Genomic DNA, 21,957 nt, shown 5'->3' with positions numbered 1-21,957 from the left:
AGGCCTGTGAAGAACATACTTCCCCCCAGGGGAAGAAAATGAGGCTCTGAGTGGGGCAGCCCTGGGCTGCTAAGGGCAGCGCTGAGCTTGGGAGCGGCTGGACTCGCAGTCCAGTGCTCATCCAGCAGTGGGAGGAGAACATGATGACTATCGGGAGCCCTGACCCCACCCTGAATTTCTGGGCTCAGAGTCTTCCACCTGCGGCTAGCTTCTGGATCATCAGAGAGAGTCCAGCCTCCCTCCACCGAGGATGGGGAAACTGAGCGTCCCACTCTGGTCCGTTCTTTCACATGCTGTGCCAGGTATGCCCTCTCAAGCAATTTCTTTTCTTTTCTTTATTCTCTCAAAATCAGCCATTCTTCCCGCATTCCCTGCTTTCTGGTTTTCAGGAAGCAAATTCACCATCGGCAAAATCATCGTGTTTGAAGTTACTGCCAAAAGATTGGGTATTTAAAAGAATTCTAGGAAGACCAAACTTTCTGAGTAAACTGGGACTTGCTGAGAATCTCAGGCCCGAAGCTATCTCCCCGATAACATCTCAGGGCCTGTAGAGCCCTTGGCCCTGTATCACCTTGAGCCCCGCATGGGTCAGGGAGAAGTGACTCCCCAAATTAGAAGTTCAGACGGGGAAGGTCTGTCTGTGAAGGAGGCTTTGCTAGGGTGAGAGGACCTTACACCATCCCCCCGGTCACATACTAACAATGCTTTCTGTTGGCCTGTGACTGAACTGGCCTGTTCTTGTCTAAGGGAGATGGAGAGAAGCCCTCTTCTAAAACAGCCACCACTGGTTGAGCCTGTGAGGTGCTGTGGATTGAGGTCGACATTTTCCATCTGTTATTTCCAATATTCACAAGTGACTGACTGTGGCTTCTTCACCGTTAGGGGTTTTAGTTTCCTCTCTTTGTGAAATCACTTCCTCAGGTGAGGAAACTGGGCCTTAAGGCCAGTTAAGTAAATCATTCCTGGTCATGCAGGTGGTAAGTGACAGATCAGCAATTTGAACTCAAGCCAGTGTGGCTACTCTCCATTACCATTGCTGTCATGTACAGTTACACAGGTTGCTTACTGCACAAGACCATCCCACTGAAGGGGTGATTGGGGATACAATCCAGCAGTGTCCTGTTCACTAAGGTGGGCATCATGGTGCAGTGATACCTGTTCTCATTTGCCTGGAGGAACGCTGTGATAAAAGGATCATAAACAGTCCCAATGAGTCCCTTTTCTACATTTGTACCCCTTGCAATGAGACTCTGCAGCTCTTCCTATCAGGAGGGGAAGTCTAGTTCATCACCCCTTGATTCTGGGCTGGTCTTGTGACTAAACAAGCCAGTGCAATATGTCAGAGCGGTGTCATGCCTTCCAAGCCCAGGCCCTCAGACGCCTCGCAGGCTTTGCTTGTTGTCTTGGACCACCAACTACTGCCATGGGCACAAACCCAGGCTAACCTGCCAGAGAATGAGAAATGCATGGCCCCGTCACCCCCATTCCAGACCTGTCAACAGCCAGTCAACCACCCAACATCTGATCAAGGCCACCCTCTGTTCAGCCAGCCTCTGAACAATCCCCTCTGACCACAGACCCACCAGCTAGCCCCGCCACGGTCAGGCCTGCCTGAGCAGACCAGCACAACTGCCCAACCGACTTGTGAGCAATAATAAATGCTAACTGATTTAGGTGGGTGTCACGGGGTGACTTGAGTCCCTCCACAATTCTCATGTTGACATCCTAACCTTCAGTACCTTGGAATGTGACCTTATTTGGAACAGGATTGCTACAGATGTAATTGGTTGTGATGAGGTGACACTGGAGTAGGGCGGGCCCTAAACCAATATGACTGATGCCTTTATGAAAAGGGGAGGTTTGGACACAGACGTGCACACAGGGGAAATGCCATGTGAAGACGGGAGTTGTGCTGCCACAAGCCAAGGAACTACCAGAAGCTGGGAGAGGCCTGGAGCACATCCTCCACTAGAGCCTTCAGAAGGAGCATGAACCTGCTGACATCTTGACCTCAAACTTCCAGCCTCCAGAACTGTGAGAAAATACCTTTCTGTTGTTGCAGTCACCCAGTTGGTGGTACTCTGTTACGGCGGCCCTAGGAATCTAATACAGCGTCTTTTCGTAATTCACACAAAGGCTTGGTATGGGCGGGCTTCCTTGCCGGCCTTCAGCCAACCATGGCCTTCCTCCTGGTGCCCAGGTAACCCCTGAGAGGTGCCCAGCAATTCCATCCCCATCACGCCCAGTCCTGCCCCAGCAGGCCGCATTTGTAAAGACTTCCCTAGTGCCTTCCAGAGGCTCTGGAGGCCTTGGTGGGGGAGGAGTCCCAGACCCATGTAACATCGCAGCCTGGAGAGAGCCCCGAGCCCAGGCCCCTCTGGGTGCCCACCTACCTGGGTTGCCGAGGGCCATGGAGTCATAGATGAGCTTACAGGTCTTGAGCAGGATGGAGATCTTCTTCTCGGGCGAGTAGGCCTTGTGCATGCTGGTAAACTTCTGCAGGATCTTCTCCATGATGGGCACCTCTGGCACACTGGTAGTTATGCCCAGGTCGGTGGTGGTGGTGGCCAGAATCACCAGCTGGTTGTCCTTGAGCTGCTGCAGTGAGCCGTCCTTGCTATGGATCTCATGTAGGCATGAGTTGATGGCTTCTTTCAGCGGCTTCAGGACACACTTGTACAAGGCGGACTCTATAATCGCTTCTGTAGGAGGGTGAGAGTGGGAGGGTGAGGACACCAGTGGCAGGATCCTGCCACCAGGCCTCGTTGCCTGACATTATGGCTATTCCCATCTCCTGATCCCAGGAAAAACATATTCATAGTCCCAGCAGTTACACTTGAGAAGCCACACTGAGAAGACACTGGCACAGGAGCCCTTCGGCTGACACATTACGTCCTAATGTTTTCCACAGGGTCTGACACAGATCAAACTCTCATAGGAATGCCTACTAGTTGACAACTTCAGGGGGCACTGTTCACGTGGGAGTTGTGCAGTGTATAACCTGTGCAGCTGTACGTGGAGGGCCTGGATGCCCAGTAAATGTTTGGTGGAATTATTCTTGATGTCTCTCAATCTCAAATCTACTTGCTCTAGACTCAACAATACAGAAACTGACTTCTCACAATTTCCAAGGCTACCACCTTGACCTGGGCTACCACGCATCGTCTCTTGCCTGAGTTATGTTAGAAGTCTCTTGCTCTGGCCCTTCATAGAAACCAGCATAATCCTGTTAGGGCACATTTGACCATGGCATTCCTGGGCTCAAACCCTGTCAATGGCTCCCAACGCACGGACAATAGGAGCCAAAGTTTTCCCTGTGCTCTTCAAGGCTCTTCCGGGATCTGTCCCTGTGACCTCTCACTCACAAGCTTTCTCACGCCCCTTATGCTCATGCTGCTCCACCACCTGCCTCGCATGCTCCTGCCTCAGGGCCTTTGCACCTGCTATTCCCTTGCCTGGAAAAGTCACTTCACAGCTATCCACATGGCTTATTCCTTCACTGTCCAAATATCTTGTCCAAGAGGCGCCCTGATCATCTAGTGGAATGGGAGGCAGTCAGCTTTGACTTCCCAGCAACTCTGCAACGCACATGCCATTATCCTCACTCTACAGATGGGCCAACCCCCGCTCTGGTGATATGGGTCACACAGCTAGTTAGGATTTGAACCCATATCTACCGGACACCAGGGTGACGTTCAGCTGCCTTGGGTGACAGTAGGGAAATATTCTTGGGAAGTCTTTTTGGCTCTACCTTGTCCTCAGGGGAGGGTCTCAGCTGTTGTTTCCTCAAAAGCAAAAGGAGAGGGCTGTGGCCTGGCCCTCCAGGGTTCCTTCACCTCTGAGAGACTTCACATGTCCGGCACACACTGACTCTGGCCGTCAGCAGCCACACGTGTTAGTACTTCTTTTGCCTCAAATTGCTCCTTGTGACTTGTCTCCCCATGAAAGCAGGAGCATCCTGAGGGTGGCGTCCCGCCCAACCACTTATATGGGTTGAGGTTCTTCCACCATCTAACTGGGCACATGGGCAGAACTTGGAAGCACGAGGCAAAACAGCAAAGCTGTTAGTTGGGTTAGTTTGGGGAAAGAGTGGCTTATCTAGGATGACCCCTCCGACCCCACCGCTCCCAGCCTGAGCCTGGGACTGACCCCGCCCCCGCGCAGGAATGACCCCGCCCCCCCAGGACTGACCCAGCCCCTCCTCGGAGTGCAGGACGGGCTCCACCAGCGCCTTGAGCTCGGTGCTCTGCAGCAGGTAGCTCTTGAGCTGCGTCATCATGGTACGGATCTCCTGCAGCATCTCGGTGCTCGAGGCCTGGCGCGCCATCATCTCCAGGCTGTACACTTTGTAGTCCTGCACCAGGTTGCCGAAGTACGAGGCCTTGTCCTGGGCCAGCTCCACCACCCTCTTGTACAGCTTGCGATCGTTGGACAGGAAGGCCTGGAAGACGCTGCTGAAGCTCACGAGGCTCAGGCGGTGCCGCGCCTTGCCCAGGATCATCGAGGATTTCTTCACGCTGGGGCTGCTGAACTGCTCCAGCTCTTCCTCCGTGCTGCTGGTGGAGTAGGAGTCTTGATCTGTGCCGGAGGCGGGTACTCCCCCACTGTCCGACAGGGAGGCCAGGGAGCCCTTGAACTCTGGAGCGCTCTGGGATGCGTCGCTGGTCTTTGCATGTGGGCTCTGAGTTCCGGCTTGGGAGGTGGGGCTTTGGCCTTCCCTGGGCGGGCCAGGAGCAGATTTCTCAGGGGCTACCTCCTCTGCCGAGAGCTCCGCGCTCTCCAATGGGCTTGGGAGGATTGAGGCCAGTTGTCTTGAGATCCGTTTCTTCCTGGGAGGCGGGACTGGGGGTTGCCGGATCTTCTTTGGTAACTCTGGCGGGCTGCCCAGATCACTGGCTTTGGCCACTGCTTCCTGGCCTTGCTCTGTGGTCCTCTGAGGCCTGTCCCCAGGGCTGTCTGAGTTCCCCTGGGGAGGCAGGCTGAGCAGGGATACCCTGGACGGCCCCAGCTGGTCCCTCTCTGCCATCATGCCCCTGTCCACCTCCCCTGCACTCTGCTCCCCCAGGGACGCCTTCTCGGAGACTCGCCGTCTGGGAGGAGCAGCAGGGAGGCCCTTCTTCCCTGGTGCCGGAGGGGCGGGGGCCTGCTGCAAGAGGCTGGGTGTTGCCTTCGGCTTCATCTCTTCCTCCCTGAGGGGACCCAGTCCTGCTGGGGGGCATGGGAGCCTCTCGCAGGCTGTCATGGGTGGCTGGCTTGGATGGCCTGGGGGGCCTGGGGCATGGGGTGCCAGGTGAGGGGCAGGTGCCGGGGCTGCAGGAAGAAGGCCCTCTGGAGGCGTGGAAGGAACCACTGGGGGAGAACTGGGCAGAGGACAGGCCAGAGCTGGAGCAGGTGGCGGAGGAGGCCGGGTGGGGCTGGAGGGAGGCAGAGTGGGCTTTGGCGGAGGGGGCGCTGGGCGTCGAGGGGCCCACTTGGAGGTGGGTGAGGTAGCGTCAGAGGTGGGAGGCAGCGGGCGCGAGGGGCAGCTTCCAGGGGGTGGCAGGTCGGCAGGCAGCGTGCTGCCACAGTCCTCGATGAAGATGGGATTCACAAACCACAGGCGGTCATTTCCTATGGAGAGTTCAATTTCACAGGAGCAGTTTTCCTCACGGGAAGCGGACCTGAGGCTGGACGCTGGGGGTGCTCCTGGGGCTGCATCTCTTGGGGGCACTGCTGCGCTGCCCCCTGCTCGCTGGGGGTTCAGTGAGGAGTCCCAGAAGCCTGTTGAAAGAAGTGAGGAAGAGATGATCAGTTCTGGAGCTGGGCCCCTGCTCCGCCAGGGGTGTTGTGGGCAGCGAGGGCACAGGGCCAGGGGACGGCCATCACCGCGTTTACTTCAGGGCTCCCAGAGTTGTTTTCCTCTCTTGGACTGTTTTAAACTCTACCACCACTTCCTGCCTCAAGAGGGGAAGCCCCACGAGGTCCTCCCCCACAGTGCTGGGGTGGAGCCAGGGAGCGGTGGTGACAGGCTCGGCTTCAGCTCTGTACCTTGGCATGGGAAGGGCCCACCATGGAAGGCACCAGGGACACAGGGTGTAGGCCCTGTGGGGAGAGAGGGGACAGAAAGCCGAGTTCCTGTAGATGACCGACTGGGTGCCCACTTGACTTTCCAGCTCTAGAATGGTGGGACCAGTACTTTCGGCCTATTTTGGCCACCACAGTTCTATGCAGGAAGAACAAACATATGGATTGTGGTTAGTGAGCTCAGACCTGACCATCCAAGTGGGGAATGCCTGCCCACAGCAAAATGATTCTGACTCTGGTCAAACTCAAAGTTAAAACAGGAAGCTACCTCATGTCCCCAGTGGGAGGGGGACGGGGTCAGATGGCAGGGGCTCCTGCACTGCTGAGCTAAGGTTCCAGCACATGCCTTTCTCCTGACCTAGCCTTCATGGACTCGGCCCACGGCTGCAGCCACCAAAGCATGTCTATCCCTACGCAGGCATTGTTGGTCACTGCCAGGCTTGTTCTGGGTGAGGGGCACGGAACATCCATGCTGAAAGGGTATTGGGGGGTCCCTTAGTTCAGGAGTTCTTGAGTTCCGGGTCCCAAGCCCTATGGAGAATCGGATGGAAGCTCAGGACTCTCTAAAAAGGGCACAGGGCACAGCATTTTGAGAACAATTTCGGTCAGCTGCAGCCACTCTGAGCTCACTCAAGCAGCTCCTGGGACAGGGAACCAGGCCTTGTTCCCTGTTCATTTTAGAGATCCATAGTGCAGACTGCCTTGGTGGGGCCAGGCCTCTAGACTCTCTCCCAAGCTCCGTACTTCTGGGAGCGAGTCATCAGTAAGAAAACTCCCCCAAATCACATGCAGGACAATAGCAGGAGTTCACACACTGAGTTCAGGCGTGGGGGCCTCTTGCTGTACACGGATCCTCTCACGGATCCCTGACCACAGGTGTTTGGTATAAGTCCTGACATTGTCCCTGTAACGCAGATGAAGATAAAGAGACCCAGGGAGAGTGAAGCACTTGCCCAAGGTCACCGGATGCATTGGGATTTGAAGCAGGTCAGACTAGCTCTAACGCCTGTGTGCTCAGCCGCTGTGCTATGTGGCCTTCCTTGGAACTTGCGACACTTCCCATCTCGGTTGCTCTGCCAGCATGAGTGACTACAGGGTGGCATGCACCCCAGAACTGGTGATGGGGTAAGAAAACAGGCTCTTGATACTGACAGAAAGGAGACGGTCGAGGGCAGCGTGTGCACGTGTGCCCTAAGAGAAGGGTACTCTCAGGGATGTGGGCATTTGCCCCCTTGCTGGCCAGGGGGAAGATAACCCAGTGAAGGTGAGCAGGGCGTAATCCCAGGGGCTGCTGGGAAACTGATTGAAAGTGAGCCGTGGGCATCCCTCCTGAGGTGGGGCCGTTATGGGGAGGACCTTGGGGCTCACGGTTCAGCCCGGTTCTGGGCAGACACCCTGTGTCTGGCAGCCTGGGTGTCGCAGCCAGCTGTCTCCACAGTAACAAGGATGACAGACTTTCATGTGACTCTTTCCAATTTGCAAAGTTCTGTGCACATCACAGCCATGACGTGCGGACATAAAGTGCCAGGAGGGGGTGTCTCCCGGCTCCCCTCAGACCTGGGTGAGCTGTTCCTCTTGGCTGCCTAGGCCCTGCACTTGGCTTTTGTGGGCAGCTACTGACCCCTGCATGACTGCCCTCCTTTCCTGGGTGCTTTGCATTGAGCACACATCTGCTCTGGCTCTGGGGAGTGAGCAATGGAGACACTGTACCCTGTCTACACAGGCCCAATAAAAGTGTCTCCTTGGCAGTTCTCCTAGCAAGGAGCAAGAGGCAGCCCCACATATGAGCTGAACCTCCCCCCACCCCACAATGCACACCTCCAAGTTCACATAAACCTTTCCTTTGGGTGAAGGTGGACATCAAATGGTAGATGAGAAACAACTGCCCACCCATGCCTGGGCATTCTCATTACTGCTCACCCAGATCACGGCCATCGCCTGCACGCCCCCCACCCCCACCCCAATCCATTTTCCTCCTTGTGGCACCATGCCGGGCGTATAGTAGGCCCTTGATTGCTAGTTGTTCAGAATTACTGCCAACGCTTTAACCCGGCATTCAAAGCCTGGGGGATCTGAATCTGGACGTCTTTTCTAGCACCACCTGCTGAGTCTTCAGCCTCCTCTCTGCTGCTCGCCTCTTCCTGAACATGCCATGGGCTGCCCCGCCTTCAGTCCTGGCTAGTGCTGTTCCCTCTGCTTGCGATGCTTTGCCCACCCTCTCCACATAGCGAACTCTTACTCATCCTTCGAGATGCGGGTCAAGTGCTACCTGTTTGGTGGCGTCTTCCTGACCTCTTCAGGCCTCCCCTTCCCGCCCCTGTGCTCCCCAGCTCTGGTGCCATCAGGGACTGTCATTCTCTGGTTTTGTCGGGTTACCCCCATCCCCGACTCAGAGTTTCCAGATGGCAGCAGCAGTGCTTCATCCATCTGAGTATTTTCTCAACCCCTTGGCTCTCACGAGTGGATCAGCTTGGCCAGAGTGGAGAGGCAGGGCTCTGAGTAGGACACAGGCAAGGCTGGTTTTCATGGCAGAGTGAGGAGGCTCTGAACCAAGGGAGGGCGTCTAAAGGCGAGAGAGCAAGAGGAGGGAGGCAGGAAGGAGGGTCGCGGAGCTCCCTAAGTGGACAGGCCACCAGTCGGACAGCCTGCCTTAGAAGCGCAGGGTGGGTCCATCATGCACCGATTAAAAACAAAACACATTTCCCATGGCTCAGATTTGGATTCTAGCAGGTGTGGAGCAGAGCTTGGGTTCAGGGAAATGGGCTGGGGCCTGGGTGACTAGGAACTGCTCCCCTGCTCCTAAGACTGAGGGGTGGGGAAGCTGAGATCTGAGGGGCTGTACCTTAGGTTCCGGGGGGCCTGTTGGGGAATCGCAGTAGCGGTACAGGGCTTTATGCTCACACACGAAAAAAGGAAGTAGATTACTTTCTCTGCTGCTTGCAGAATGCCGAGGCCAGAGGAAAAGCAGAACACTGTCATGCAATCCTAGTGGTTGGTAAAGCTGTGGGCGTCTGTGCCTGATGGCACCATGCCAGGCCTTGGCTTAGCGGCCGGTGTTCCCCTAAGAGCCCCTGCCTTCACTGCCTCTGTGCTGCCCTCAGGATGAGGAAAGTTTTGCTGGCTCTGCGACCTCCTGTGCCTTGGCTGGGGATCCCTCTTGTCAGGTGTCCATTCCTACAATCCGCAGAGGGCCTGAGCCGGGCCAGGTGCTGGGGCACAGGTGATGAAGGTTTCACTCTTGGAGAGCCCGGGCTAGTGGCAGGACAGAGAGGGGAAGGGTAAATGCAGCAAAATATCCCGGATGCTGTAGAAACAGCTCAAAAGTCCAATGAGTTCAGTGACTGAGTATTTTTGTGGCATCCCAAAGATGGGCTGTTGGACAGTCATTCAATTCGAGTTTTCAATGAATTTGTAATAACTAGAAAAATTCTCACTATAGAAAGGAAAAAGCAAATGACATGCAAACTCGAATGGACTATAAAACACGCCTTTTCTAAACAAATTTTAAAGTATTAAACATATATGCATGGCAAACACGTCTGAGAACGTCTGCAAATTTAACCCTTAGTGACCACAGCTTTCTCTAGAGTCCTTTCGCATTTATGCTCAGCTGCATATAGTTTAGTGCTGAATTGCTCCCTGTGTTAGTTTTGTAGCCCAGGGACTATTCTTGTGTAGCCTGCTCTTTTCCAATGTTGGCTTTTCCAAGGCCAAACTTGGAATTTTTTCAGCTCACGAATGAACGTTCTGGTGCAAGTCAAAAGCTCCGTGTCAGTGACATCATCCGTGTCTGAACAGCAGGCCTTGTGCAAACTATTCAGATATTTATTACATTCTGTTCATTTTGTAAAAAGTGGCTAGAATGCCAGAAAAAGGACGCTGCTGATACCAGTGACAGGAAACACACATGCCTCATAAACTTACTGCAGCGGCAAGATCATGAGGTGGGGCTGGCAGCTGGGGTCAGAGCCTGGCTGGTGGAGGAGTGGGGCAGCAGGCCCAGGAGTAAACGGGGACTCTGGGTGCGGCTGCCAGGAGACGCTGGTATCTGTGGGGAACTGCTACTGCTGCCCGCAAAGCCCCGCTAACCTTCTGCTCCGTTTCTGGGAGATTCCCCAGTGTCCCCTCATTAAGTTCTCTTTAATCTCTGCTAGCTTCAGTGGGTTTCAGTTCTCTGCCACCAGAGTGCCTTGTCTAGAACAGTATGTGACAGGATGGGTGCAGTGCTGTGTGTCCCTGCAAATGCTGCTTGCTGCACATTTATCATCACTACTGCAGGGTTAGGGAGGCGAGGTCCCGGCCTGCACAGCTCAGAGCACACTTCAGTTGGATCACGTTCACTCTGCTTTTCCTTCTCCATCCATTCTGGGGACGCACTGAACCAGGGAAAACTATTCCGATGAACCTCGCTTTCCGTCCTGCAGCCCTTGGACACCAGGTCTCATCAGAGCCTTCTGGTTCCTAAGCTGACGAGTCCCTAGGGGCCGTCACTTAAAGCCCCTTCTCAAGGAAGTAAGTGCTGACAGATGAATCAGAACTGCCACTGGCTTCCCAGATGGCAACCTCCCTTCCCCTTCATCCTGCCCGAGGTCAAGCTCTCCCAGGATAGAAAGGCTTGTCTATTCCAGAAAGGAATGTCCCAGGGGTGCCTGCCTGAACCCCACAGTGGGGCCATGGGCTGCTGAAAACTGACCCTCCTCCCCAGCCCGAGGCCACCCATCACACTTGTCTTACCAACTGGGCCTCAGACTGGCCACTGATGACTCACTGCAAAGACAACTGAGAAGGTTGCGGGGTGCAGAGGCAGAAAGCCCTCGGTGCACATCCCAGCTTTGTTCCTCTCCCACCTGGGGCACCTTGACAAGTTTTTCAGCTGTTCTAAGACTTGATTTTTTTTTATCTTCAAAAGGAGGACACAAGGATTACACAAGACAGCGCTAAGTGCGTTGTAATGAAAGTGTCATGCACACCATTTGAGATCTCAGGGGGGGATGTCATTTGAACTGTGTGAGTTACAAAACTGTCACCGTTCTACGTTCAAACTTCTGGGAGGGTAAGAGCCCAACAACTGAAATATCTGGGGGCGAAGTTCAGCGTTTATTTCCAATATCAACTGAAAACTGGTCCTGAAGTTTATAAACTGGGCAAATCAGACCTAGGAGAGTCCAGGTAAAGAGGTAAGGGGCAGCAAGAGAGAGTGGAGGCGGCTGCAGATAAAGCCCCGGTTCAGATCCCAGCTGTGCCACTGGACATGTTACCTAACCTCTCGTGCCTCAGTTTCCTCTGCCATAAAGCAGGGATTACAATAACAGAACCTACTTTACAGGGCTGTTTGAAGATTTGATGAGTCAGGGCAGGTAAAGAGGTTGAACTCAGGGCAGGGCCTGGCAACTCCTATTTCCTCATCTTGGACCATAAGCTTCCTTGTGGCATCTCTTGCACGGCTGTTCGGAGGCCCCTCTGGGTGGTGGACAGAGGTCTGCCCTGGGTACCAGGGGGTGTCTTCTCTGATCTCAGACTGCCCCTAACTTCCTCTCCGACCTGGTCCTGCCCTTTCAGTCATTGCTTCTTCCATGCGACCAGCACTGGTGCACAGGGCACTGCCCTGTCCCAGGCATTGCGCTGAGCTGTGCGTGGCGCAGGGTCCCGTGGGTGGTTCCATCTTGATAAAGCCTTATGGGTGAACTGCATTGCTCATCGACATGGCCTGCCTTCTGCCTAGGAGTTGGAGCACTCAGAGGTGGCTGGCCTGGCTTCCCAAGGGCCAGCATGGCAAGGCCCGAGTCAGAGGTCAGCGCTGACCGATTTCACCCTCGCAGAGCACTTCTTGCTATTATGTGGAAGGGCTGGGATCAGACACACTTTTGTTTTTTCTTCTTCTTACTTTTCCTCGCCCCTCCGCATCCCTCAAAATGTCAGACGGGTAGGGGGCAGGGTGGGGTGTGCTTAGGGTCAGTTGGTTGGGCAGGGGTCAGACCAGGGGGGCGGGGGCACACTTTAGTTCATGAGCACGTTCACTCTGCTGTCCCTTCTGATGAGGGGGGGCAGGGGCTGTGGCGGCTGCTGGCTCCCACCTCTCTGGCCACCGCTGAGAAGGACCTTGATGTTTGGTTCTGCCTCAGCCAGAGCCACAGCCTGACAACACATAGGTCAGCTATGCTGCCCCTGACCAGCCCCCGCTCCCTCAGACCAAACAAGATTGTGCCTCAGACTGAGGCAGCTGTTCAAAGGTGCCATTTTGAAGCTCCCTGCTGTCGGTGCTCAGCAGCCTGGGCCAGGGGTGCGGGTGTCCTGTGAGAGCTGGGAGCTGGGACTCAGGGTCCAGCTTGGTCTCAGCCTGAGGAGCCATCCCTCTGCACAGGCTGTCAGCAGGGGCGGTTCTAGGGCCCCGTCTCCTCAAGCCCTGCCACCTCCCCTGCCCCCCGGAGAAGACTTACCCAGGCCCAGGTTGGAGATGGTCTTGAGGTCTGTGAAGCTGCTGGCCTCAAGGATGGCCTGGGGCAGCCTCAGCGTGAAGGGCAGTAAGTCTCTGTGGAGACACGAGGGGTTGGAGGTCACGTCTGAGGAGGGATCCACGTGTCCTATCGCCAGCCCCAAACCCACTGCCCACAAAAAAGAACCCCAGCAACCCCACTGGCTGCTGGGGTCTCTGCACAGACTGGAAGATTCTCTGGGGTAGAGGGGCAGAGCCCTGCGGCTGAGGGAGCCTCCAGGTCCCATGTCCTCACTAGGGACTCAGAGATGCGGGAGATCCTCCATGGAGTAGAGGGGTGGGTCATGGCTTTTCCCTAGTTGTCCTGGCCTGGGAAGCCCAGGGAGCTTCCACCAAAGGCACTATTCTTGGTAAAGTGAGTGACACACTGAGATGTGCATGGAGCTTATAGTCAGGCCTCCCCAGTGAGTGCAGTCAGGCCTCCCCCAGTGAGTGCAGTCAGGCATCTCCAGTGAGCGCACAGTCAGGCCTCCCCCAGTGAGCGCACAGTCAGGCCTCCCCCAGTGAGCGCAGTCAGGCATCTCCAGTGAGCGCACAGTCAGGCATCTCCAGTAAGCACACAGTCAGGCCTCCCCTAGTGAGCACACAGTCAGGCATCTTCAGTGAGCACAGTCAGGCCTCCCCCAGTGAGCGCACAGTCAGGCATCTCCAGTGAGCGCACAGTCAGGCCTCCCCCAGTGAGCGCACAGTCAGGCATCTCCAGTGAGCGCACAGTCAGGCCTCCCCCAGTGAGTGCACAGTCAGGCATCTCCAGTGAGCGCACAGTCAGGCCTCCCCCAGTGAGCGCACAGTCAGGCATCTCCAGTAAGCACACAGTCAGGCATCTCCAGTAAGCACACAGTCAGGCCTCCCCTAGTGAGCACACAGTCAGGCCTCCCCCAGTGAGCGCACAGTCAGGCCTCCCCCAGTGAGCACACAGTCAGGCATCTCCAGTGAGCGCAAGGTCAGGCCTCCCCCAGTGAGCGCACAGTCAGGCATCTCCAGTCAGTGCACAGTCAGGCCTCCCCCAGTGAGTGCACCGTCAGGCATCTCCAGTGAGCGCACAGTCAGGCATCTCTAGTGAGCACACAGTCAGGCCTCCCCCAGTGGGCGCACAGTCAGGCATCTCCAGTGAGCACACAGTCAGGCCTCCCCCAGTGAGCACAAAGTCAGACAACTCTATCTGCTGCCTTTGGTCTGCACAGGGAGCTGTTCAGGGATTTCTCCAGAGATCTTCCAGAAGGGACTCAGATACGCTCCCCCTTAATTGTGCAGATGGGGAAACTGAGGTGCAGAGAGGCAAAGGAATACATCAAGGCCATGTGGTGAGTTGAAGGTAGTGTGCTGCGTCCCCGGCCGGCCTCCTAACTTCCAGTCCAGGGCTGTTTCAAGGGGCCAGGAAGGAGAGCATGGCACTGCAGGAGCCCCAGGATGGGTGGTCCCAATTCAACACCTCGTCCTGGCATTCAAGGCCCGTTCCTCCTTTTACAGCCATATCCTCGCTCTATCCCCCTTCTCCCCAAACCATGATTCCAATTACGAAATCCCATCTATTCATGCATGCTAAGAGCCTTCCATGACAGCCCTAGGCCAGAGCTATCTGTCCCCTGGGGTCTTCATGGCCATGCAGTCTGTACTCTTCCTTCCTCTCCTCCCTGTTAACACCATCCATGGGCTCTGGGAGCTCCTGGAAGGGGCGGGCAGCTTTTCAGGTCTCTGATGTCCCCACAGTGCTTAGCACACACAACTGAGGCTCAAAGAGTCGGTATTTGCTGAGTGGACCCAGCTAAACTTCAGGAAGCGGACTAGGGGAGAGCAGGGCAGAGACCACCTGGGATGGGGCTGGCAGTGAACTTCCCACACTACCTCTGCTCAGCACACAGGTGCATGAGGCTTGTCGGGGTGCCCCACCCCGTTGTGAGAAGTGTTTTCACGGGGGGGGAGAAACTGTTTATGGAAAAGCAGGATGGGGGAGGGTAGAAAAAGATTCCGGGCTCTGTTTCGAGTTCCTAAGATGTGGCTTTTGGCTTCTCCACCGTCAATAGGTGGGGTTTGCCCACCGATCTTTGCATCTTCTTTCATCGTCCTGGTTGGGTGATCTTCCTGTGAACCTGAGGCTTCGGGGGCTCCCTGGCAGCACCCCAGGCAAGCCAGGCCCAGACCCAGACTGGACACGTCCATAGTGCTCCACCTTCACTGTAGGCCTGCCCCATCACCACGACCCCACTCTAATTTTGAAGGGTGGCAGAATTTATCTCATATGGCCTCATTTTACCTGGTTGGCTGTCAGGCCTGCCTGCGGGATTTCCAGTGGTTTTCTGGTCACTGTATATTGTGATGGCCAGCAGAGTGGTTCAGCTCCTCTGATGCCCTCCCTTAAGCACCAGGACAATCTCCGGCACCCCCTCACCCACCTCCTCAGTCTGCTGCTCTAGACACTGCTGGGGTGACTGCGGACACTCCCCAGCCTGGAACCCCCTCTTCCAGGGCCTTCTCCAGCCTGCTCCCACTTCTCCCCACAGATCCTTCCCTGGAACTCAGGGGCCTCCCAGTGTCCCGTTCGGTTTCCTATAGTGTCCTGCTCATTCCCACCTCTGAGCTTTGCATAAGGGACTGTGTCCCTGTCCCCTCTCCCTGTGCCTAGTTAGATTCTACGCATCCTTCAAAGCCACACCATGGGCCCCCTCCTTCCCCATGATCCAGCATTGTCCAAGGATTTCATCCATCGGTGCTCCCCCACGCTTCACCCCATTCAGCATTTCACCAGGGGCTGCCCCTTCCAAGTCAGGAAAAGCACACACAGGATGGGGGTGTTTGTTGAGCATCTACTGTGTGCCACGTGCTGGGCTGGGTGTTCACAGGCCTTTCCTCACATGATATTATTATTATTGTTACTATATCACAGCAACCCTATGGGTGGGCATTAATATCTTTGTATTAACTAATTAACTATTTCTGAATCAGAATCCTCTAGGGGAGCTGCTGGAAATGCAAATTCCAGATCCATGCCTAGTGTCCGGTCCAGGGGTGGACTGGGAATCCACATTTTTAAATAGCTCTCAAGGGGATTCTGATGGACACAGCCTTCGGTGGGAATCATGGCCCCCAAAGCAAAGGCTAGTGATAAAAACAAAAATTAAGCACCTTTCCAGATACGTATGTGTGTATGTGTTTCCTTATAAACTATTAAGTCCATTAAAATGCATTCACAAAAATAGAAACTTTTAAAATGGGATATTTAGAGTAAGAGTTCTAAAAGCCCCCTCCCACTCTGGGGTGGGGGGTCAGCTTCCGCACCTCCCAGGGTGCAAAAGGCCCTCCCTGGAGGCCTCTGGTGTTTTTCAAACTTTTTGGACCATGACTGCCAGTAAGAAACACTCCTGGCGTGACACACACACACACACACACACACACACACACACACACACACACACGCTAAAGAGTTTAGCACAAGACTTACTCCAGCTACATGAGACACGTGCTAATATTTTCTAGTCTAGCTTAATTTTTCATTCAAAAAGAGCCAATCACGATCCACCCAGCTCATTTTATGACCCCCTCTGGGGTGTTTTCTGACACCAACAACCCATCCACCGGACACCCGTGGGGTGTCCCACAAGTTAATTCCGTTCTAACACTCACTGGCTGGAGTTAGCTCAGACCTCACAGGTGAAGGACTCAGTCCCACCAGACTGCCCCCACTTCAGTGGCCCATTGCAAATCCGAGGCCACTGTACTTCTGACTGACTGGCGACAAACCAGGGGTTCCCATGACCCCCTCCTCAGGGTTGCTACAGCGGCTCTCAGAACTCAGGAAAACACTTTGCTTACGTTTACTTGTTTGTTATAAAGGATACGACTCAGGAAGAGCCCGATGGAAGAGGTGCACAGGCAAGGTCTGGGGGAGGGGGTGAGACACAGAGGACGGGTGCAGGACATCCGCCTTCTCACCTGGCTGCCACCTCCCAGCACCTGGGTGGGTGGGCCCGAACGTTCCAGCCTCTAGTCCCGTGGTCTTCCTGGAGATCAGCCCCACCTTAAGGCCATCTAGGGACCCTACCTGTGTCACCTCTTAGTTTAAACTCAGGTGCGATTAAAAGGGGCTCATTAGGAATAACGAAAGACACCCCATCACTCCGGGAATTCCAAGGTTGTAGGAGCTTGGACAAAGACCAAATACATTTTTGTTTCATACCACCTCCCAATGCGTTGTGCCCCGCGGATTGAACACCACCACATACCACGCCTGTGATCTCATTCATTCTTTGGCACAGGCTAGTTTTCTCCTCCCTCTTAGGGGCTTGGCACCCCCACCCCCACTCCAGGTCCTGTAACATGGGAAATGCTTCCAAGATGGAAGGCCAGGCCTAGGAGAGCAACATCTGACCCTCCTCGATGCCCATGGTGCCTCAGCTCCATCTCCTTACAGATCCTGCGTGACGTGTGTGGTTTTGAAAGTCAGCCACTAGAGAGGGAACAATGTGAATTTATTTTGGCAATTTTTTTTTTTTTTTAAGTGAGAGAGAAGGAGAGAGACAGAAAAAAGCAGCCTGAACGTCAGCATCCACAGACCTGGCTAAAAGCCGAGCTCTGCCATTTCCAGCTCCTGGGCTGACAGTGGAGACTGTCTCTCTTACGGGCTTGTTTTGAGAATTAATGAGCTGGGATATAGGAAACGCGAAGCACCAACCTGCACCAAGTGGGAGCTTCAAGTGCTTCCTCCTCCTGGGAGTGAGGCCCAAGGGCACTTCTCAGGCCTCGGAGCAGTGGGGGGAGGCCCCTGCCCTCTGCCCCACTCAGCAGTACCATCCAAAGGCAAGATGGTGGCTCCTGGCTCAGGTGGCTGGGGAGGCTGCTCCAGACAGTGATAAGCGCTTTCTTCAAGGGAGAAGAGGACCAACCTGCCACCACCTCCTCCTGCCAGGAGGAAGGTGGCAGCTTGGTCACAACACTTGGTGTCTAGACACCTCCTACAGAGGGCAGGCCTAAGGGGCTCCTCCTTACCTCTTCATTTTGATTAAGTGCCCCCCCTTCATAGGCTGCTGACTCCTGACCCCGGGTACGCTGAGGACCGCACCTCACGAACCTTGTAAGGGGGTCAGCAGAGTGCCTGGCACGTGGGAAATGCTCCCCAAATGATCAGGTGTGTTCGTCCTCCCGTCGCCTAGGATAGGAGCCCCGGCAGTTCCCTGGGTGCCTCCTGCCCCCCCACTCCTCCCTAGAGTGGCTTCCCCACTCCTCTTGCTTCCCCATCCACGGCCTGGGGCAGGTACCTCCATACAGGGCCTGGAGGGCTGCAGCACGCGCCCGGCTGGTCTCCACTGTCCCCTTGCTTCAATCCCACCTCCTCTGCAGCCCTGTCACTCTGCTGAAATGAAGCGTGACTGTGAGCAGCAGCGTGGCTCAGGGCCCCTGTGGTAGGAAGTCCCTGTTGCTCCTGAGTATGGCATTCGAGGCCTTCCCAGCAACTTATCTCCCCCATGTGTCTGGTTCTCCCCATGAAGCCCAGAGCTTTCCCCCTGCCAGGCCGTTGCCTGTGTGGTTTCTTCTACCTGGAATTCTCTTCCCGCCCTTCTTTGCCTGGCCCCCAGTGTCACCTCTTCCACCCAAAGGGTCTGGACTCTCCCATGTATGGAAGGGCCGGACTGGAGGGGAGCAGCTCACACATCCTCTGGCCTTAGGCCTTGTACACTATGCTGGGCAGAAGCAGTGGGTTCAGGAGTCAGACCGGCTTGGGTTCAGACCTGGCTCAAAATTTAGCGGGGCAAACTGAGACAGGTCACACCTCACTTTCCTCATCTACAACAGAAATGAGAAAACATGCGTGATTGTGTCTGCAGCATTCACTTTGTGCCAGGTGCTCTGCTAAGCCCCCTACAAGGATGGGCCTGATTCTTGGCACACCCTGGGGGAGGGGTCACCGGCCTCATGAAGTGGGTCTGAGATGACAATAGCTCCCAGCAGGAGCTCTGTAGGGTGAGAAAGAACTTCCTGGGCAGTGCCCCCGACAAAGCCTGACTCCACACGACACCCTGTCAATGGGAGCTGGCTGCCCCAATGACCGCTGCTGGCCCACCCAGACCGCTCTGACGCCTTCACCAGCTCTGCGTACCCATCGCCCAGCCTCTGCAGGGTTTGCTCTTGAGGGCTGGCACCGGTGACTCTCAGAGGTTTGTCCTGGCATGCTGGAGCCTCACTGCCTGCCCCGCTGGCCCTGTGCAGAGCCACAAATGCCTGGGTGTGCCCCGGGGGCTGCCTGGCTGGCTTGGGGGTACAAAAGCCCAGCTCTGTGGCCTTAGGATAGACGACTCTGAGGTCCCCTTTATGATCCAGAGATTCCGGCAGGATGCCGCTAAGGCTGGGACGGCCCCTGCAGTCACATCCTTGCGCGGCTTCTCTCCCATCCTCGTCCTGCTGCACTCCCCCCCCCCCACCACAACTCCCTTGCTTTTTCTCCTTGGGGGCAAGTCCTTTAGGGTCACCTGCACCTGAACCCTGCTGTCCATGTCTGCTCCTAGCAGACCCCCAGCAAGCTATTAATACTATCCTTTCCCTAGAAGCTGTTCTCAAACCCTGGTTTGCAGTCAGGCTTGCTATAAATGCAGGAGATATACATGTCATGTGCATGTTATAAATGCACAGCCCCGTGACCCACCCCAGGCCCACTGAGTCAGAATCTCCGGGGTGGCCCCACGGTTCATATTTTTAACCAGCTCCCCAGGTGGCTGTGGGGCCCAGCTAGGTCTGGGAACGCTCTCCAGAAACCTCACCAGTCGTCCATCCAGCCTGAAGCATTAGGGTTTGCATTAGGGTTGGGGTGAGTGCCCTGAAGCAGAATCTGTGCCTTCCAGTACTGGGGGTGGAGGGGGCAGAGGCTGCTGGTGGCACATATCACGTGCTCCCTAACGAGTGCTGGCTGGAGAGAGATGGGGCCTCCTACTGTGATGAAGTCTTCGTCATGCTGCCTGACCTTCTCAAAACTGGTCCATGCTATCGTGGGGAAGTGCTCGGTGAACACGCACCCAGCCCCGGCCACAGGGGCCTCAGTGCCCACTGGGAAGCCGGCTCAGTGAAGGAGGGGGTGCGGGGGGCTGGGCCTGCAGTGCAGCATGGTGTCGAGGACGCAGGTCTCAGAGCTAGGACTGACATTCATGACCTGGGTGTTTAGCATTGATCAAAATGCCCTCCTGTGCAAGGCCTGCAGGATAAGCACGCAGGCGCTTGCAATGTACTTTATCCCCGGGTGTTCGGTTCTGAAGGAATCTACTGGGCAGGGATTTAGAATTCTAGACCCACAGAGCTCTCATACTTTGGTGTTCGATCTTGGCTACCATTCCTTGATAAATGAGGCAACTGAGTCCAGGAAAGGTGAGTGACTGGTCCAAGGTCAACCAGCTCAGTAATAGGTCTCCAACTCCCAGCCTGGAGGTCTTCCTCCCGCAGCATCTCATTCTTCAGAAGTGGCCTCGGAGCTGATACTGCCAACCCCCAAATATAGGAATGCCAGGCTCTGTCCCCTGTGACCTCCTGCGGGTTCTGAGCGTTCGAGGGTGGGTGAACAGGCACCTGCTTCTCTGGAATGTGGAGAAATGGCAGCCACAGGAGGAAAGGTTGGGGGACGAGAGGTGACCCTGGCCCCAGATTTCCTTGCACACATAAAGTCGTCACCCCAGCACACCCTCCAACAGCCCAACCTGTGGAAATAGAACCAGAGCACCTACTGGGTGGCGGGCAGCATGCTGTCTCTTTATCTTATTTCCTCCTCCAGCATCTCTCGAATGGGTATTATCACTCCCATTTTACAGAAGAGGGAGTTGAGACTCAGAGAGATTAAGTAACTTGCTCAGTTCTGGGTTCTGTCATTGTGTCATCATTCATCCCTTCATTCATTCAAAGCACCCAGAACGTGCCAAACATGTTAGGCACCTTCTACTAAGGTAAGAACTTCTCAGAACAGGAAAGGCTTATCTCCTGGAGAGTTTGACATAATTTACAAAGGGCCACGGGCCCTTGATGTTTTGCCCTGTGGGCCTAGAGGGACATGCTAGGTCATCAGAATTAGGATGTGCACAGTGGGGAGGCTGGAGCAAAGATCATGGACCTTGGAGCTTTATGTACTTTGAATATCCACTCTGCCATTTACCAGCTGTGCGACTAGCAAGTTACTTCTCTGTCTTAGTTTCCTCGTCTATAAAATATGAATAGCAAGATCACTTACCTTGTGAAATTGTTTTCAAGATTTAAAAAGATAATGCTTATAAGAACAATTAGTGCTGGGTACCTGGACAGCCCTCAGTAGACAGTAGCTATGAGCAACAGTTACTATCAGTACCACCTTTTCTGCCCACTGGGGCCCAGGATGGTCCTGGTCGGTGGGAGCAGTGTTCTGGGTTGAGTGTGGTTTTCACCAGAGGCAGGAAGGATGGTCTCTTTGAAGCAGGGAAGAGTGGGCCCCAAGCAGGGCTGTACGCCCTGCAGCCCTAGACCCCAAGACATCCTGCCCAGCCTGTAGCCAGCCCTTGTCAACACCTTATGGCTTCTGGCACCAAAATGTCACTTTAAATTTCTGCTGACCTGCAACCAACTCTGAATAAATAGAGCAATTCTGAGAGCGGTTACCAGACACCCACTCCACCCAGCAGCTGCTCAGCCATTACAAGCTCTCTCTCATGGAGGCTATCAGCCCTTGCTGTTGCCCCTACAGGAAGTTCCTTCTATAACCCCTGCAACAGGGCGCACTGGGTCTGCACAGGACTCCAAGCTGTCCTGGGAGCCGGAACACAGGTAGCTGGGGTGACGGGCAGTGAGCTGGAGGCAGGTGGTAGTAAGGAAGGGGTCTGTACTGGGAGGTCCAAAAAAGCAGCACAACCAACACCTTCCTTCATGGTCACCAGGGCAAAGCCAGGGACTGTCCCCTCACAGGGGCTGCACCCTTTCCCCTGTGACTCCCTGCCCCCACCCAAAGTTGCATGGATGTCTGTCACAGCCAGATGCCCTCCTGTGGGGCCGGGTGTACTCACCTACTGACACAGTAGAATGCGATCAGTCTGAAGATGTCCTCAAACACAAGAACAGAGCCTTCCAGGTACAATACTGCGGAGAGATGACAAAGGCCTTGGATGAGCGTCCCTGTCAGAAGGAAGGAGTGGGGCCGTGCCTAGCCTGCCACAGCTGCCTACATGTCAGCTGCCAACTGGACCCAGGGAAGTGAGAAATGCCCGTCTGCGGTGTTAATCCACTGAGATTTTTTGGGGGAACATCTACTGCAGCAGGTGGTGTTGTCTTCACTAATACACACTTATCATTTTGGGCAAAACAACACATAAGCCTCTAGGTTGTAAAAGCAGAATAAAACATTCAATTGATCAGGGACATTTCAACTGGACAATTCTTAGGACTGTGAGGGGGCAGCAGGAGGAAAG

At 55.0% G+C, this 21,957-nt stretch overlaps 1 protein-coding gene across 1 annotated transcript in view; it reads right to left on the bottom strand.

Moving 5' to 3' along the window:
• Positions 1-21,957, bottom strand: part of RIN3 (Ras and Rab interactor 3) — a 112,060-nt gene that overhangs the window by 22,461 nt on the left and 67,642 nt on the right. Inside the window, exons 4-7 of the mRNA XM_019745336.3 lie at positions 21,556-21,628; positions 12,501-12,592; positions 4,192-5,760; positions 2,394-2,702 (exon numbers count right to left, since the gene is read on the bottom strand). Of these exons, the coding sequence (XP_019600895.3) occupies positions 2,394-2,702; positions 4,192-5,760; positions 12,501-12,592; positions 21,556-21,628 (2,043 nt within the window). The remainder of the gene's footprint in view (positions 1-2,393; positions 2,703-4,191; positions 5,761-12,500; positions 12,593-21,555; positions 21,629-21,957) is intronic.

Source organism: Rhinolophus sinicus, chromosome 3, assembly GCF_057876585.1.
Source record: "Rhinolophus sinicus isolate RSI-liver-muscle chromosome 3, RSI-T2T, whole genome shotgun sequence".
In the NCBI taxonomy this organism is placed as follows: domain Eukaryota; kingdom Metazoa; phylum Chordata; class Mammalia; order Chiroptera; family Rhinolophidae; genus Rhinolophus; species Rhinolophus sinicus.
Note: the sequence above shows the minus strand (reverse complement) of the source record. Positions and strands in the feature narration are given on the sequence as shown.